Genomic DNA, 18,033 nt, shown 5'->3' with positions numbered 1-18,033 from the left:
ACAGCTGATCTGTTTCTTCTCAGGAGAAATTCAAACTCCCCCCTTTCACCGTTGATGTGTGTTGCAAGCTGAATGGCTGTTGTTTAATTAGCAGAAATGACCTTCACCATGTGTACGTTTTTATGAGACACTGTTAATTAAATCGTCTATTAAAGAATGGCACAGAGTCGTCGGACTCAAAGAAAGTACAATAGTTTTCATTCTTGCCAGCAAGGAGACAAGTTTGATCGCGATGCAAAGTTGTCTGGGTCTGTAGTCTTCATGTAAGACCATTTAAAATATATTGGTGGGACGTCCCCTCCCCTGCATAGCAGCTGTCAAGGTGATCGATCCCAGAGTTGTCGCGCGCGTGCACGTGTGTGCGTGCGTCCCTTGCAGGACCCTTCTAGGCTGACCAGTTGGCCCACTCAGTACAGATAAGATGAGCATATTTATGGCATCTCTAGTAAGATAATGGTCAGCCTAGGTCAGTTTGTTTACGTAAGCCTTGTGTCATCTATAGTTCATGTTGGGGGGGTTCTCCTTTCTGCTGAGAAGGAATGCTAAGCACCAGTACATTCTTAATTTCTCTGACAGTCTGCCTCTCTCTCCTGCCTCTCCTCTCTCCCTCCTCTTCACTCTCTTCCTCTCTCGTTCCTTTTCTCATTAATGAGATATGCCAGTGTGAACACTAAGCGAACATGTATTATCTTCATATCATTTCGGTCCGGACCAAGAGAACCAGGAGAACCAAACTATAAGTGTGAACACGACCTGAGAGGAAACAGCAGAGAGAGCTAGAGAGCCTCATTTTAGACTTTAGGTAGAGACTTGTACAGGGGTGGATCTAGATGAACAGGGGTGGATCTAGATATTTTCACCTGGGATGACAAGGGGGTGACAGGAGGCATAGAGTGACGGTGTGACCTGATGCCACCATAAATGATTATAACATTGTGGTTTGAATAATGCTAATAATATTAATATTATTGAATGAAAGGTACTATAATGTAAACATATATTTTAGCATTGGGCGATTGGGGTGACAAGTCTTTTTCGCTGGGGTGGCAGCCACTACGGCTTGCCACGCCTTGGATCCGGAAGTGACAGTGACTCATTTCATCCACTACATGATAGCCTTGTGGTTGGCAGCACACTCCCTGAACCTGAGTGTGTAAGGAGAGTCTAGGACACTGGATGTCAGTGTGGTTCCACCACAGCTAAATCCTCCTAGCAACGTGAAGTTGTTAGTCTGACCTGCGTGAATGGCCCCATGATATGACTTGAAGAAATGCCAACAAAACAAGCTATAAGTGGATATTTTGTCAAAACTTTGGAATTGGGACATGGTGAGACCGTCCTGCAAAGTTTTACACAAACATGCAGGGTTTGGAGAAGTTGAGTCATACTTGTAGCTTCCAACTCCAGCTTGGTTGGGAAAATGTGGATCACTTTCCTGCTTGTTGTTCAATTGCTCCCTTGGTGGTTAGCAATCTGACCAGTTGGCACACCAGGTTTCAGACAACATAACTAGGCTACAGTATCAGGTCTCTTTTGTTACAGAACAGTAGGCCTAATGTTTATTTGAGGGAAAAATATAAACGGCATTTGAACCACAGCTGTTAGAGGTAAAATGTAGCTTTATCACATGCAAGGGACACTTACTATAGCCTACATCTATATGTTCAGACAGTTTGGGAATAATTGAAACTCTGTTCCTTTGTGCTTCAGTGCTGCATCTCACACAGATACAGATACAGCAATGTGAAACCAATTGACAGAAAGCATTCATCCTATAGGCTACCTTAGTTCCTCACACTGATATACTGTGTGGGTAGTGATAAGAACAGGGTGGGGTTTTGACATGGAACAAGTCTGACCTGTTCAACCCTGCTCCAATGTGTAATGTCTCCACAACTACAACCGTTGTGCAACAACGTTACATACAGTACTTGCTCGCAACAGGATTGTTGCAGTGTCGTTTTATGGTAGTCTGACTCCGATTTCAATCTGAGTGGAGAGGGGGCGGGATGCATGACGCAATGCAGGACAGGAATTCTAAAACCGACAAATTGATGACGGTGTTTGATCAAGTGGCAATGGAGAAGCAACTGAGAGCAGCGCTAGGGTTTGAAAATTCACATGTCGCTAGCATTTGGCCGAGCCTCAGAGAAGCAGAACGGAGTTCGCAAGTATTCCACGCTCTCTCTCGCCGTTGGTAGATTCCAAGTTTTGCTGCGTCCGCAGATGTTTAGACTTTCACAGATAGCTCTGATGCTAGGCACTGTCTGTGACCTGGGGCCGAGGTTAGGAATTTTCTTGGCCTTTGTGTCAAACTTAACACAGCACAAGAATAGGCTGTGGACGGCATTGCTTCCCTATGAGGCATTTTTCTTCTCACCCCCTTTAAAGACAAATATTGTCAAATGAGCTTGATAGTTTATCAATTTAGTAATTATGTCAGACTTCAATAAGTGACAAGGACATTGATCATAAGCATTTAAACTGTCTCTGACCATGGAAAATGTTGTCTGCCAACTCCAGTGAAGCAAGGCACTCCCAGAACACTTCAACAATCTAAATGTATGCTGTTACCACCAAATCACAAACTCAATTGATGTTTTTTAGAAATGTTGAAAACAAGATCAATTAGTTTAAACATCTCTAACACGGCATGAGTCAGACTACAAAAAAATTAGCTGTAATATTATCTGGGCAGTTTAACAGTTAACACAAAATTAATTACCCAACCAGTAGTGCAAACAAACAGTAAAATTATGTATTAGATACAGGGTAAACTGCACTGTCCTAAACTGCATGCAGAAACGTATAAACAAAGAGATTTTGATTCTTGGATGTGTCTGCTAACTCTTGTCAGAGTAGGCTATCAACCTGTAAACCAAAACAATGATTTAAAATGACTGAGGTAAAGTCTGCATCCAAAACCCATGTTACCTAAAGCTGAGGTCACCACTGAAACTATAGTGTTTCATCAACAAAGACTGCAATTACATTCTCTAAACAGTTCACAGAGACAGATGGGATTACGCTATAACGAGAAACACCTGAGGGTTTCTTCCATTCTTAATGCCCCATTCTTATCATTATCTTTCCCTCTTGAGAACACAATCACGGGTTCCATTATAATATATGTTCTTGTTCAATCATATGAAGTCCTTGAGTGTTCTGGTGGGGGTGGTGTTTGTGTGTGAGTGTGGAACTTTTCGTCGTCGGAACTGCCGTTTCATGCTATCCGTACAGAACTTTGCACGTTTTACAGAAGGCTTCCATCATGAACGCAGATAGACACAAAAAACACACAGTTACACACCCACAAGTCCGACACCCCCGCCCAAATCCACTGCTCTCAATCAGAGTTAGTGCAAGGAGCAAAGTGCAGCAGATAACCGCCCCACGTACTAAAGGCTCTCTTTGTACAGCCGGTCGGTGTTTGCCTCCCAGTAAATGTTTATATCAGCGTTCCCTTGGCAACAGAGGCTCTTGGTGAGTAACAGACTGTGCATGTTCCAGCACTGTGTTGAAATGAGTTGACCAGTGGGGTGTGGTCCCTTCATAGAGTTGTTTCGCCGCACCCAGGGTCATTTACTAGATTCAACCATTCGTACCAGCCCCTCATTCAGTTGTGTTTGGAGAGGTGAGCCGCCAGGTCAAAATGATCTCCAGGGGCCTGCCCTTCAACTTCCCCATGGCAAGTTTTGTTTCCCCAAATCTGAGTTTGTAGCCATTGTCTACCAACATCCTGACAACCCCCGCTCTTATCTAACATGAAGCCATCTGTAGTAACCCGGGGTTGTCATGCCTACGGACTAAATACATGTATGTGATGGAAAAATCTCTGGCTCCTTTGTGTGTGGTGTTTCCCATGTCAGTGAACTCACTTAAGTCACACAGTAAGAATTTATATTCACCAGCAGATTTATTGTCAGAAACAACACATTCATTCACAACAGGGGCCAGCAATTGTTCCTCAGTGCAATTCTCCCTTAAATCTTATCCTAATTTCGATACGTAAACTCCAGTTCTAGTGAGTAACATTATGTTAGAAAATTACAGTGCTAACATGGCAATACCCCAACACATTTTTTTTGGATTGACAGCTATTCTCTTTGTAACAATGTATGTGAGTGAGTGGGTATTTCTGAAAATGTCCTGCTCTGCCAGTAGAGTCGAGCATCTAGCTGGATGAGCGCACTGTGGTGTGTGTGACAGTGGATTTGGTTCCACCTGTGGAGAAGACAGAGTCATGTTAGAGTCAAGCAAAGAATCTACTGTTACGCTTATACTGCTCTTCACACAAAACTGCATACGGTGTCTATATTGTGTACATACTGAGGAAGATATTTACCTGAGACAACAGGCCTGCAAAGGTGGAGGAGGAACAGCAAAAAGAGAAAAGTGTGAGCGGTCAAAATGCTAGAATCTTCCACACAAACCTCTCATTTTAACCCTCTAACCTAAACGTTCCTTGAACTATCAACCTTTTTTTACTCAACTTTAGGCTGACGATAGGCCGCGACATTTGACATTGTTAGGAAGCACAGGAACTATTTGAATGGCACCTGGATTCCTCGGTCTCCAGGAGGTTCCTGTAGGTGGAGATCTCCTGCTCCAGCCTGGTCTTGATATCCAGCAGCATCCTGTAGTCCTGGCCCTGCTGCTCTATGCTGGAGCGCACGTTGCCCAGCTCCTGCTCCAGCATGTTGATCTGGTTCTGGTAGCCGGTCAGCATGGCGCTGTAACGAGCCTCGGTCTCTCGCAAGGTGTTGTCAATGGCTGCTTTCTGCGACGGGGAGAAGAGACGGCGGCGGGGTCAGTCACCGACGAGCTGCACCCGACGCTAAAGACACATGCTAAACCCTATGCTGATATCCGTCAGCTAAGTAAATGCCACCCGCGTCCATGCTGTTAGGATAATGTCAGCAAAGCCAACCATGCTGTTGATGCTGGAACCCATTCAGCATGAGATGTGTCCACAAACCAGACCTTGCTAGACGCTAATGCAATGGTTTTTTTTCAAGATTCTGATAGGGATTTTTGTCATCGGATGAGGGTATATTCAGGAGCCAATGCAAAAAATGTGTCAGCAGTGCATCCCAAAACTGATATTCTTCATCTTAGCTTAACATAGTTCAAGTGACTTACAGTTATGAAAAGGCTTTTGCTTGGAATGAAAATTCCCAGCTGGTTACAGAAAATCTATGGGTGCAAAGCTCTGGGTCAGCACCACTACATTCCATTAGTCTTATTCACCCTGCTTTCTGTCTTTCAAAAGCAGGACCACGTCCATAAAAGGCCTTTTGATAGAACACAGGCCTTTCCAACTTATTCATCTCTCTCTCTCTCTCTCTCTCTCTCTCTCTCTCTCTCTCTCTCTCTCTCTCTCTCTCTCTCTCTCTCTCTCTCTCTCTCTCTCTCTCTCTCTCTGTCTCTCTTCCAGTGCATGTCATTTTTCAGCCAGATTAAACAACATTTCTTTTCACCATCTTCATCTTTCCCCACCTCCCCCTCTTTCCCAACGTTTTGGAAGAAACCACGATAAAAACAATCCAGTCACCGATCCAAGGCCAAAAATCATGGGCAGCCAATCAAGCTCTGTCGTCAGATTGTTGACCCACCATGCTGAGCTGCGACTGCAGCTCGATCTCCAGGCCCTGCAGGGTGCGTCTGAGGTCATTGACCTCTGTCTTGGTGGTCTGGATGGTCTCGGTGCTGGCGGCCACCTCCTTGGACAACGTCGTGGACTAGTAGGAAGCAAGCACAAGAGAGCGTTACAATGGAACGTCTTAAATCCCCCTAAAAACTTAAGTCTCTTGAAAAAACTCACTCACCACCTTCCGGCCAATTGTAACTGTAAATCACAGTTTTCAAAGCGAGGAAGTCTTTGAAGACAGTGCTGGGATTTGGTAGTGTGGGAGCGTGGGGGGGAGTGTAGGCCAGTAGAGACTAGATTAAAAGTTACCTGATTGTGACTGGTTACCTTTTCATTAAACCAGGTTTCCTGGTCGCGACGGTGCTTGTCCGTGATGCCCTCATACTGGGCGCGGATCTCGTCCATGATTCTGCTGAGGTCCTGCTGGGGTGCGGCGTCCACCTCCACGTTGATGGTGCCTGTGAGCTGAGCCCGCATGGCTGCCAGCTCCTGAGATATACGACAGGTGTAAAGGTCAGAGGTTAAGGGTAACAGTCGTTTACATTTCAGTGCCTCCAACGGATTTTCAGCCGTTTCTGCCATTCGTTCTTTATCTACTCTCCCAATCTTGATTCCGACGGAGAGACTGTCCGGCGTGTTACAGCACCCACCTCTGCGTGGTTCTTCTTGAGGTAAGCCAGCTCATCCTGCAGACCTTCGATCTGCATCTCCAGGTCGGCCTTGGTCAGGGTGGTCTGGTCCAACAGGCGGCGAAGGTTGGCGATGTCAGCCTCCACGGACTGGCGCATGATCAGCTCGTGCTCGAACCTGATTGGCGATGGCGGAATGGGGTGAAGTTAGCATTTTTTTTTTCCTGGACGAGGACCGGTGTGTTTGAAAGTACAAGGTCCTTCGCGGTGTGTTCAGCCTTTAAAATAACTAAAGCAAACTGTTTTAACCCATCAACCCATGTCAGCGCGGGTTTCGATGATTGTTCACAAGTTTTCCAGAACTAATTTCAATGGTAAGAGAAAACAGGACCAGTTAGATAGCAGTACTCACTTGGTCCTGAAGTCATCAGCTGCCAGTTTGGAGTTATCAATCTGGAGCAGGATGTTGGCATTGTTGATAGTGGCACCATTGATCTGAAAGTACATGATCGATCATAGGTCAACAAACATTATTTGAAGAGGCTTTGCAAGAAATGATTTCAATAAGCTTTTTTATCTCTTGAAGGACTAGCTGAAACCGACTACAAACATTGACACACCCTCAGCCAGTTTGCCAGTTTACCCAACCATTAGTCCAACTCCTCCGAGGTATTGTGGTTTTAGTAGTCTTAGATTTTGCATGCAAGGAGAAACTATCTCAGTCTCGTTCCTTAACAGTCCCTGTATAATCCCTGGCCATAACCTATTATCCAATATACACACAGCATTTGAAGTTGTTTTATACAACTTTTAGAACCTAACAGTTAGGGATATCTTAAACTGTCAAAATGATTCGAAAACCTGACTGGTAGAGCCTATAGATGGGCTGGTGGACCCTACCTTGTCCTTCAGGTCGTTGATGATGGCCCAGTAGTTGCTGTAGTCCCTCTCAGCGGCTGGTCCCTTCTGCTCGTAGTACTCTCTGATCTGCAGCTCCAGTTTGGAGTTAGCTGCCTCCAGGGAGCGCACCTTGTCCAGGTAGGAGGCAAGGCGGTCGTTCAGGTTCTGCATGGTGGCCTTCTCGTTCAGGTGGACGGTGTTCTGGTCCAGGGCGCTCGACAGGTCGAAGCCACCGCCGCTGCCGCCCCCGTAACCACCGCCGTAGCCGCCGCCAAAGCCTGAGGAGACGTTGCGGGCGCTGGAGGAGGAGATGCGCGTGCTGCCGCCGGCGCCTCCTCCGTACACGCTGTAGGCCTTGGGGGCGCTGGACACGTAGCCCACCCGGCGGGAGCTGATGGTGGAGGCTCCGCTGCTGGGAACGCCGCCGGAACGGTAGCTGTAGCTCTGGAAAGACATGTCGTCGGGGCGAGTCAGGAGATGAGAGGAGATGAGAGAGAGAGGACCGTTAGGAGAACCCTGAGCCTTCAGGAGTGTGGAGGTGGACAGAAGGAGGATAACGGCTCATATAGTCCCGGCTCAGGGGCGGGCCGGGGAAGGGGGAGGGTGGGAAGGGGAGGAAGGGAGGGAGGGTGGGGGGGACTTGGCTTGAGAGCGCTGTCTCATAGTATTGGCACGGCCCAGAGTGTGTTTGCCTTTAAGGACCAGGGTTCAGTTTTCACTCCTGTGAGGAAATTGTAATGGAATGTGTGTGTGTGTGTGGGTGTGTACGTGCGTGTGTGTGTGCTTGTGTTGTTGTATGAGAGAATCCATGTGGGGGACTGTGTGTGGGGGGAGGTAATGCACAAGAAGGCAATGACTGTAGGAGGAAATCACACATACTAAATATTCAGAGCAATAAGACTGCCAGTGTGTCTGAACTCTTGGCAGTCTCTTTCATATGATTCACTGCTGCGCAATGTTTGCCAATCATGGCATCTACCTTCTGTAAACATAAAAGGGTTCCATTGAATTGCACTGTTAACTGCCTCACCTGATATCAATATTCCCTTGATTGCTGAGCATTCAGTAATACTTTCAATAACTGTCATTCACACTATTTTTTTTACTATACACTTTGTACACTTGCATTGAAACATATTGATCGTTTTACATATTGGCTTGAACACTGAAGTAGCACAAAGACACACAATTAAACTCTCAACTCATAACAATTCTTAAGTAATGTGAGGTTTGGTTTGGGGTTATCTCACAAAATGTGAACTTTGAACATTTGACATCCCAAACAAGCAAGGAATCTATCATATCTGACATGGACTGCTTTTCATGGACTGACATTCCACATGTGTTTTCTTTAGAGAGAATCCTATGTGACGTCCCAAAACTTCAGGCAGACTAAGCCATTTCAGGAGTCATGTCAGTTGGCTATTGTTCTTTATCTTTCAACAAACATCCCCTGCCTCACTTAGCCACATGGCCCATGTCCAGTGTTTGTGTGTGTGTGTGGGTGTGTGTGTGTCCAAGGCCTCCTCCAATTGTTATTTTTGTCCCATTTATGCTGCAGGGTGTGACTGAAGACCCTCAAAAAGGTTGTGTGTGTGTGGTTGCATGCTTGTGAGTGTGAGAGAAAAGGTGTTTTGTAGTGTACGTGTGAAAGAGAGTGAGTGTGTGTGTGTGTGAGTCCCTCGGTGCTTCTCAAGTGTGTGTTTTGGCCCCCGAGGCTGACCTGGGTGAGGGATGAGAGAAGGGTCTCAGTAGGGGGAGGGGAGTGTGTACAACTGTGTGTGTGTGTGTGTTCATGTAGTGAGCTCAGGCTTGGATGCCGGCCATGTTTCCACTCACCCTACATCTGGTGTGTTGTATTAGCACAAGGACTGTGAGGAGGAGTGGGGCCTCACACTGACATTCCCACTGGGGTCATCCCCCAGTCAGGACACTTCATTGCGTATGGTGTAATGCGTGTGTGTAATGCGATGCATTCGAGTACGTACAGTTAGGTCCATAAATATTTGGACATTGACACAATTTTCATCATTTTGGCTCTGTATACCACCACAATGGATTTGAAATGAAACAATCAAGATGTGCTTTAAGTGCAGACTTTCAGCTTTAATTTCAGGGTATTTACATCCAAATCAGGTGAACGGTGTAGGAATTACAACACATTTTATATGTGGCCCCCCCCTTTTTAAGGGACCAAAAATAATTGGACAAACTAACATAATCATAAATCTAATTGTCACTTTTAATACTTGGTTGCAAATCCTTTGCAGTCAATGACAGCCTGAAGTCTGGAACCCATAGACATCACCAGACGCTGGGTTTCGTCCCTGGTGATGCTCTGCCAGGCCTCTACTGCAACTGTCTTCAGTTCCTGCTTGTTCTTGGGGCATTTTCCCTTCAGTTTTGTCTTTAGCAAGTGAAATGCATGCTCAATTGGATTTAGGTCAGGTGATTGACTTGGCCATTGCAGAACATTCCACTTCTTTGCCTTAAAAAACTCTTTGGTTGCTTTCGCAGTATGCTTCGGGTCATTGTCCATCTGCACTGTGAAGCGCCGTCCTATGAGTTCTGAAGCATTTGGCTGAATCTGAGCAGATAATATTGCCCGAAACACTTCAGAATTCATCCTACTGATTTTGTCAGCAGTCACATCATCGATAAATACAAGGGAACCAGTTCCATTGGCAGCCATACATGCCCACGCCATAACACTACCTCCACCATGCTTCACTGATGAGGTGGTATGCTTTGGATCATGAGCAGTTCCTTCCCTTCTCCATACTCTTCTCTTCCCATCATTCTGGTACAAGTTGATCTTGGTCTCATCTGTCCATAGGATGTTGTTCCAGAACTGTACAGGCTCTTTTAGATGTTTTTTGGCAAACTCTAATCTGGTCTTCCTGTTTTTGAGACTCACCAATGGTTTACATCTTGTGGTGAACCCTCTGTATTTACTCTGGTGAAGTCTTCTCTTAATTGTTGACTTTGACACAGATACGCCTACCTCCTGGAGAGTGTTCTTGATCTGGCCAACTGTTGTGAAGGGGTTTTTCTTCACCAGGGAAAGAATTCTTCTGTCATCCACCACAGTTGTTTTCCGTGGTCTTCCGGGTCTTTTGGTGTTGCTGAGCTCACCAGTGCGTTCTTTCTTTTTAAGAATGTACCAAACAGTTGATTTGGCCACACCTAATGTTTTTGCTATCTCTCTGATAGGTTTGTTTTGATTTTACAGCCTAACAATGGCTTGCTTAACTGATGGTGACAGCTCTTTGGACTTCATATTGAGAGTTGACAGCAACAGATTCCAAACACAAATACCATACTTGAAATGAACTCTAGACATTTTATCTGCTCCTTGTCAATGAAATAACGAACTCCCATGAAGGAATAACATACACCTGGCCATGGAACAGCTGAGCAGCCAATTGTCCAATTACTTTTGGTCCCTTAAAAAGGGGGGGGCCACATATCAAATGTGTTGTAATTCCTACACCGTTCACCTGATTTGGATGTAAATACCCTGAAATTAAAGCTGAAAGTCTGCACTTAAAGCATATCTTGATTGTTTCATTTCAAATCCATTGTGGTGGTATACAGAGCCAAAATGATGAAAATTGTGTCAATGTCCAAATATTTATGGACCTAACTGTACGTACGAGCTGAAACAAGTGAATCTATTTGACTCGAAACAGTTCTACACCAGCTTCGCTGAACGGTTAAGTGCTTAAGGGATCATTCATTGTCTTGGGTTGAGAGTTCAAATCCTACATGGGCACCCCGGCACATTAGCAATGAATGACCCGTTTTGGAGATAAGAAGAGACAGTGCAGAAACGATCTGTCACTTCCACTTGTTTGTTCAACTTGGTTTCTAAGGGAATGTTCTCGGTATCAGATGGCTCTGAGTCGGAGCGTGGAGGAGATGGTGTGAGGTGGGTGTGACAGGCCTGGGAGGGAGTGTCGCCTGGTGCAGCGTAACCTGACTGAAGGATGCTGTCGACTGACTAATCGAGGAGCGTAAAGAATCCTCCCTTTGTACCTGTTCACTAAGCAGACAAGTACCCCCTGACGACAGGAAGCTGTGAGCTCAGCTGGGAGTTTAGTTTACAGGACGTCAGGAGACAGTTCGTGTCGTGACTTGTTACTTGTGTTGTCACACCGATTCTATTGCTTCTGTTTACAGAGCTGGCTATATCTGTAAATTCAGGCGTGAATATTTAGATACGTGGGTATACACCACCCATGTCATAGACTCGACATGCCCATTTGAGCCGGCTCCGCTGAAACTTTGCAGCAAAAGAACCTTATTCCGAGAACAAAACTTAAAAGCTTATGGTTTGTCTTAAGTGCTCTCAAGTTTGGCTTTTTCTCTGAGGGAGAATGAGCTGATAAGCTACTCAGAAAGCTGGAAGTATGACTCATTGTCGATAAATTCCTCCACCCATTCCCTCTCTTTTCCCCTGATCCTAAGACTTAGCTACAAACATGGATATAGAGGAAAGATAGAAAATCGAGAAACAGTCTTAGGGGGTTTCTTTTTGGACTGTGTATCAACTGAAGGATTTTTTCTTAAAGGAAGGGATTAAAAACAGAAATATAAAATGTCAACTGTTGTCATGGCAACAAAACAATTCAAATATTTGCTAGTATGAAGTAAGTAAGTGTTCAGTGTTTCAGTTTGGAAAGTCTATAACTTTTCTGAAATTACACTGGAAGGCTCATTCATGAAACATATTGTTTGACCTTTTCATCAACAGAATCAGAGTTTGTTAGTAGTAGGCTAATTATACAAGACACTTTGTTGTAAAATTGTTATAAAAAATTGCATGCAACATCTCCAAATCAAAACTATAAACCAAAGAAAAGAAAAAATGAAATCCATACATCGTGTGGCTTATTGACGGACATTGGGGAGTATTCTCTGAAACAATCTCAACAAGAACAGGTAGGCTACATGCGTTGGAGAGAATGTGGTCATTGTCAAATACCTGTTACCTGTTGTCATGCCAACAGAACGAGGCAGTTTATGTCAACTCTATTTGTCACCACCTTAAATTACCCCTGTGTGTTCATGGAAGAGCTGAACAGGTGAGGGTGAGTTGACTTCCCCTAGTTCTACTTCATCCCCTGCCGTACAACCCCTCCCTGTCACCCATCCTCCTTGGATACTGTTTATTTTGCTGATGGATGCCATCATACCAACAGGGACTATCTCATTGGGTGTCTGCGGTTCTTACTCACAGAAGGGATTGTTCCGGACGGTCAAATTTCCTTGACACCTGTACGGACAGATACAGTGTCTTTGTCACCCACACCAACGGCTGATGAAAGTGGCAGATGAACAGGTTCCCATGCCTGTCAGAGGTGTATCACTCGGTGTGTCACCTGGATCACCTGTTTATCTCAGACAGGTCATAATGTTGTGCAATGTGTCTCGCCAGCAGTTGTAAATCTATGCATAGTTGTTCTCACGGTATTTTTGTCTCTTGTATGAAGTGGCCTCTTTCCTGTATTTATTTATGTACTATTTCTTGAAGGTGACTAAACAAAGTACAGAACATTTCACCCTCGAAGGTGACGGTTTATGTTCAGACATAAGTTCAATGTTCACTTATGCTACAGTAAAGCTATCTACTAATGTATTAGCATTGCGCAATGCACTGTGCAATGGAAATGACACACTGCCTGCTATGCAAAATACAGCTTTTCATTTTCAATGATTTCCAATGTAAGGCTAACACAGTATTGCAGCTTTAGACCTGAATAATTATAATATATGTACAACAATAATTACACTTTACTCTTTTATCTCAGTCTGTAATTTTAGCATCCATTTTACATAAACAGTTATTTTGCAACATGGTATCATTCCATTCAATGTTACGCCCTGCTCCATCTCTGTCTCCTTCTTGACAAGCAACTGTATTGCACATCAAATGGACTGTTCACAAATGTGTCCCCACAGAAACTGCTTATCTCAATAGCAAGAGTGAGTCTTTGTCTATGCCTGATGAAGGATAATTAGCGTTACCATTAATACTTCATAAATCGGAGGCATTCAACAAAAGCATAATCGTGTCATCGTTCACATTGTTTACTTAACTTCTACAAAATAAACTATTGTCATCCACCAAATTAAAAAACGACATGGTAACAACACTGTAGTTCCAAAGAAGCCAATGGCAGCTCTGATTAACAGATTTATTTTGTCAGTTTGTTTAAAGCATCTACCTTTGGGCCCGGGCCACACCTTTGTCTGAGGCCTAATCCTTATGGATCACCATCAATTATCTTGGGACACCCTCTGGTGTTATCTTGGGTGAATGGCACATTTCTGGATTTACAAGGAAACACTTGCATGGAGGTTCCATAGCTACTATGAACTACATAGCAATGTCTTTGGTAATAACATTGTAGGTACATAAGAACTGCTATCTAATTAAGTGGTATAAAGTATAGCAGTTTAGGCCATTCCTGTAGTGTGAGAAGGTTCACTATAGGTGAGGGGTATTAGGGTGAGGGGTATTAAGGATGAGGGGTATTAAGGCTGAGGGGTATTAAGGCTGAGGGGTATTAAGGATGAGGGGTATTAAGGCTGAGGGGTATTAATCATCCATGTTTTCGAGAAATACTTATTAATCATTTACATTTAGTCATTTAGCAGACGCTTTTATCCAAAGCAACTTACAAGAAAGAGCAAAAATTATTAACTCTGTAACATTAATGAATAAAGAGCATTATATTATTGAATGCCATTTAACGATTTATTAACTACGATTGCTGGTCAGTGTTCAAATTGTGGACTACCATCTTCAGTTATTAACCCTTTATGTATTTACAAAACTATATTTGGATGAACCAATACCATTGTCATGGCCTACACATTTTGGCAATGACGTACATTTTGTGTTTCGCAAAGATTGTTGCTTCAGTTGTTGTGGTGTTGATTCACATTGTTTAGAAATGACTGTGCACAGTGATCAGATGCATTTTAAATAAAAGATTAACCTCTTAAGCATCCTGTTAAATGTGCCTAAAAACGCCTAAACAGCATACCCAAAGTAAATTGGAAGCTGTTCTTGAACCATTTGGAGTACATGCATGTAAATGATCTCTTTTGAAAGCTGACACTCTGAAGTTATGTCCCCTGTTGTCAGGACCCCTGTCAGTCCTTCTAGTGTTGAGTAATAGAAGCTTGAACACAAGGAAAGTGAAAATTTCTATTTCCGCCTAGATTTTGTTTTGAAAACAGAGGCCTGAAGAGGCCTAGAGGTGGTAGGTATTATCTGGAAGACTAAATTGGACCACAGGTTGAAGCCTTACCCAATTCAAATCAAAAGTCAAACATAATACCACAATATATTCATATTTGACACATGTTTTTATAAGAGTACATCCAGGAATTTTCTAAAAGGGTCTTTTGGAGACTCCAAAATGACCCTTTGTAACCAAGGTCAAATAAAAAGGTAATATTTTTCATAATTGTTATCTCTAATGAAAGGTGGTACTTAGAACTATCATATATAATAGCTAAATCCCTAATTAGTAATACTGAAACACAAAAACTGAAGCATGAACACATTGGAGTGCTTTATCTGATTCCAAGGATTGGCGCACAAAGAACACTGATTCTGTCAACCATATTGCGCAATCGACTGTTATTTTGAAGGCTCCACAGACGCATACAAATGAGGTATTGGCATTTTCAGCTAGCTGTCAGCTACAAGGCTAACAAGCTAATTTCAGAGCCAGTCGAAGCCAGTTCGAGAAATTTGTTTCGAACGAGTGTGGGGGGGGGGGGCGGGGGAGGGGGCAGGACGCACAGACCTAGTTGGCTTTAGAGGGCTGTCAACGGGGCATGGAAGCTCCTATTGGGTCGAACAAGGTGTCAATCAAAAGGGGAGGGTTCAACGGACATTTTGATACCTTCATTTAGTAAATACTCCGTTGCTAACCGGAGAAAATAACACTTTTATGTGAACAAGTTGTTTCTTCCGTCGGCTAACTTGCATAATGAAACAAAGGATAATGGCTATTCATGAACGTAAAACATTGTATTTGGACGAATTACTTTACATGGTTAGATACTTTGAACCCTTGGGACTTACGCAGATCAAGTTTTGATGGCATGATTTGCACACCTGGACCTATTTGAACAACTTAGGGTGAGTACAACTTTTTTCTTTGGCATTGTTGAAGGAATGTTCACCGGAAAAAGACGTTGACTTTGCTTGCTATTGCGACTTGATCTTGAATTGGTTTATTTCAATGGAAGCACAAGAATCGTAGCTTTCCAACGATGTATAACATGTGTAGCGTCTAAAAAATATATTTGTTAGAATTTAGTGCGTCGTAACTGAGGGAGGGGGAGGCAGCATTTTTGTCTCGCAGGCGAAACAGGAGCGTCCCAAAAAATTACAAAATCCCACATTTCACTGTTTATGGGCCCTGGCACAAAATGACCAGCTGACATAATTTCACTAGTCAAATCATCAGCACATAGGGAAGTGTGACTTGTCAGATGAAATCACTTTATCATTATGATTGGATCTAGTGACTCTTTGAATATGTTTTTGCCAATAAAAAAGTTTAATACTTACGAAATGCTTATCATTGTTTCCCAGTATACCATAAAATGTAAAAAAAAACTAATGTCATAACTGTTCATTAATTTTCATAATGAAATAACTTAAAAGTGGTTGCCCTGCTCAATCACTTTTAATGTTTTGGTTTTATTTGATTGAATTAGCAGTTCTCAAATGTTACAACAGGTGTACATTAACAAACTGGTTTTGCATGGTTGATCAATAATTTGTCACGAATCAGTCAACCACAAAAATAACCCTGTGAATATTTTATGGAGGGTCCAAACTGAAGATCTTCTGAAGTGCATATTGAGGAACTGTTTAAGAGAGCACCATTGCCAAAGAATTCAAGATTTCTTCCTGCCACTCCCATGTTCTCACATGATTATGTAAAAAAAAATGTGCATCGGTGATCCCACCTCCCTTACCCTGTCTACCCATCCTATCCTACCTGACTATCATGCAGGAGAAATACACCAGCAGTATCCTACACACAGACTTCTGTCTTTCCCCCTTCCACTATGTTGGTGCCATGCCACACCCTGAAACCACACAGGGTCTTTTCAAATCATCTCCAGTACATTAGCTTTATGTTCACGTCTAGACAAAACCAACATCTCGAAACCACAAAACCACTCGAATGCCCTAACTGGGTAACCAGCATACTGTGAAGCCTGTGAGAAGTTCTACCAGATTCAGGTTCACTTTCCTACGTGCCACACCCTCTCTTTGCATGCCAGTGTTTATCTCACAGAGATAGCAGCTGGTTTGGGTTCTCATGTGACGCGACTGTTGGGCTGAGATCAAAGGAAGCTGGTGGAACAATGCTTTGATACAGAAGATTTACGAGCACAGCGCCAACGTCTTTCAGCCAGATGACTTTGGGCGAGAGACTGGACAACTCTGTTTTGGTGACTCGATTTTTATATTGTTATTTAATGATCTAAACTTATGTCAGACCTCAAAATTGTCAAATGTAATTTGGCACTTCTATCGACTACTGTCGGGTGAACTTCCTAGATGTAGTACTAATGTGTAGCACATTATGTATTTAATTAAATAAATTAAAAAGACAAAGAAATTGGACAGTGTCTTTCCATCTATTATTTCAAGATACTTTGTGGTTAATTTGGGGAGTTAACTATTAAAATTATAGCAGCATTCAATTTTACTAGACTGAGACCGCTAAGAATCATTTTGTCAAGAGAGCCCTTTACTACTAGTGACAACTGAGTGAGTACGTGTCCTTGAGCAAGAACTTCAAAAACATTGACCAAATGACTTTCTCAACAGTTGTTCATTCAACCATTCGGTGGAATGTGTGTACCCTCATACGCGGTAATGTCTGAGAAGAGAGAATCCCACAGAACAACATTCTTTGGTTTGTAAAACTCAGTCTGTGTGTGCCATCTCTTTCCACACCTCATCTTATCAGCGAGACGTACGTCTGAGGGGGAATCTCTGAAACGGTTAGAAGGGCGGATCCTGTCAAGCAACTTGGGTCTTCTGTTGAATGATAAACAAAGATACGGTCGACAGTACTTCTATATGAGGTTGAAGTGCATTGGTGGCATGTGACTTGTGGTTTTAACTAATTACATTTACTTGTGTGAATTGCAGGGCAATTTGTTAAAAACAAAAAAATACCCCTTCACCATATTATGCCTTTTCACACTTCACAAAAACCTACAGTATACCACTAACCCTTATGCCCATTCAATAACATAGATATTCTTGTGTTTGTACCTGTAATGTATCTGTCATGTTGTATTGTAGTGACATGGTAGTTGATGGACACTTTATGTCAGGTGTATCTGTGTCATTCATTAAATGCCTGGCTCATGCACTTAATGTTACTATTCATAGTAGAGTTTTGATACAGGATTTTCATTTTTTATATCTTCCTTCTTAACATTTAATATTTGGTCTCTACTCAGGTGTTTGACACAACCCAGTCTCATACTTCTGTGTATCTATGACACTGGTTTACACTTCTATTTTGCGTGTCATATATACACCAATCCCTTCTATCAACAGATAATGTGTCTATATCACACACAGAATGTCATCAACTCTTTATCGATTATACGTTTTACGGAGATTCACAATCTCGAAGCTTCCAAATGTAGGCTAGGCTCCATAGACCTCCATTCATTCTGCACTCGCTCGTTAGCGCCCTCACATGGAACTGCAACCGGTTCAGAACCCGGAAGTTTCCCGAGAGTGGCAGTTCTCCCTATATTAGACATTCTCTGGTATTACATTTATTT

At 43.1% G+C, this 18,033-nt stretch overlaps 1 protein-coding gene across 2 annotated transcripts; it reads right to left on the bottom strand.

Moving 5' to 3' along the window:
• Positions 1-3,897: 3,897 nt before the first annotated feature.
• Positions 3,898-7,725, bottom strand: krt94 (keratin 94). 2 transcript variants are annotated; one of them, XM_062448183.1, is made up of 8 exons: positions 7,180-7,725; positions 6,692-6,774; positions 6,301-6,457; positions 5,978-6,139; positions 5,616-5,741; positions 4,560-4,780; positions 4,346-4,359; positions 3,898-4,224 (listed from the first exon to the last, which is right to left on the bottom strand). In XM_062448183.1, the coding sequence occupies exons 1-8, from the start codon at positions 7,633-7,635 to the stop codon at positions 4,175-4,177; spliced, it is 1,269 nt and encodes a 422-aa protein (XP_062304167.1). In that variant the 5' UTR covers positions 7,636-7,725; the 3' UTR covers positions 3,898-4,174. The 2 variants fall into 2 exon arrangements, with proteins under 2 accessions (XP_062304167.1, XP_062304166.1); XM_062448182.1 differs by lacking the exon at positions 4,346-4,359 and having other exon boundaries at positions 4,546-4,780.
• Between the last annotated feature and the right edge of the window lie 10,308 nt (positions 7,726-18,033).

This window comes from Osmerus eperlanus, chromosome 22, assembly GCF_963692335.1.
Source record: "Osmerus eperlanus chromosome 22, fOsmEpe2.1, whole genome shotgun sequence".
Classification (NCBI taxonomy): Eukaryota; Metazoa; Chordata; class Actinopteri; order Osmeriformes; family Osmeridae; genus Osmerus; species Osmerus eperlanus.
The sequence above is the reverse complement of the archived record's forward strand: the minus strand, read 5'-3'. Positions and strand labels throughout refer to the sequence as shown.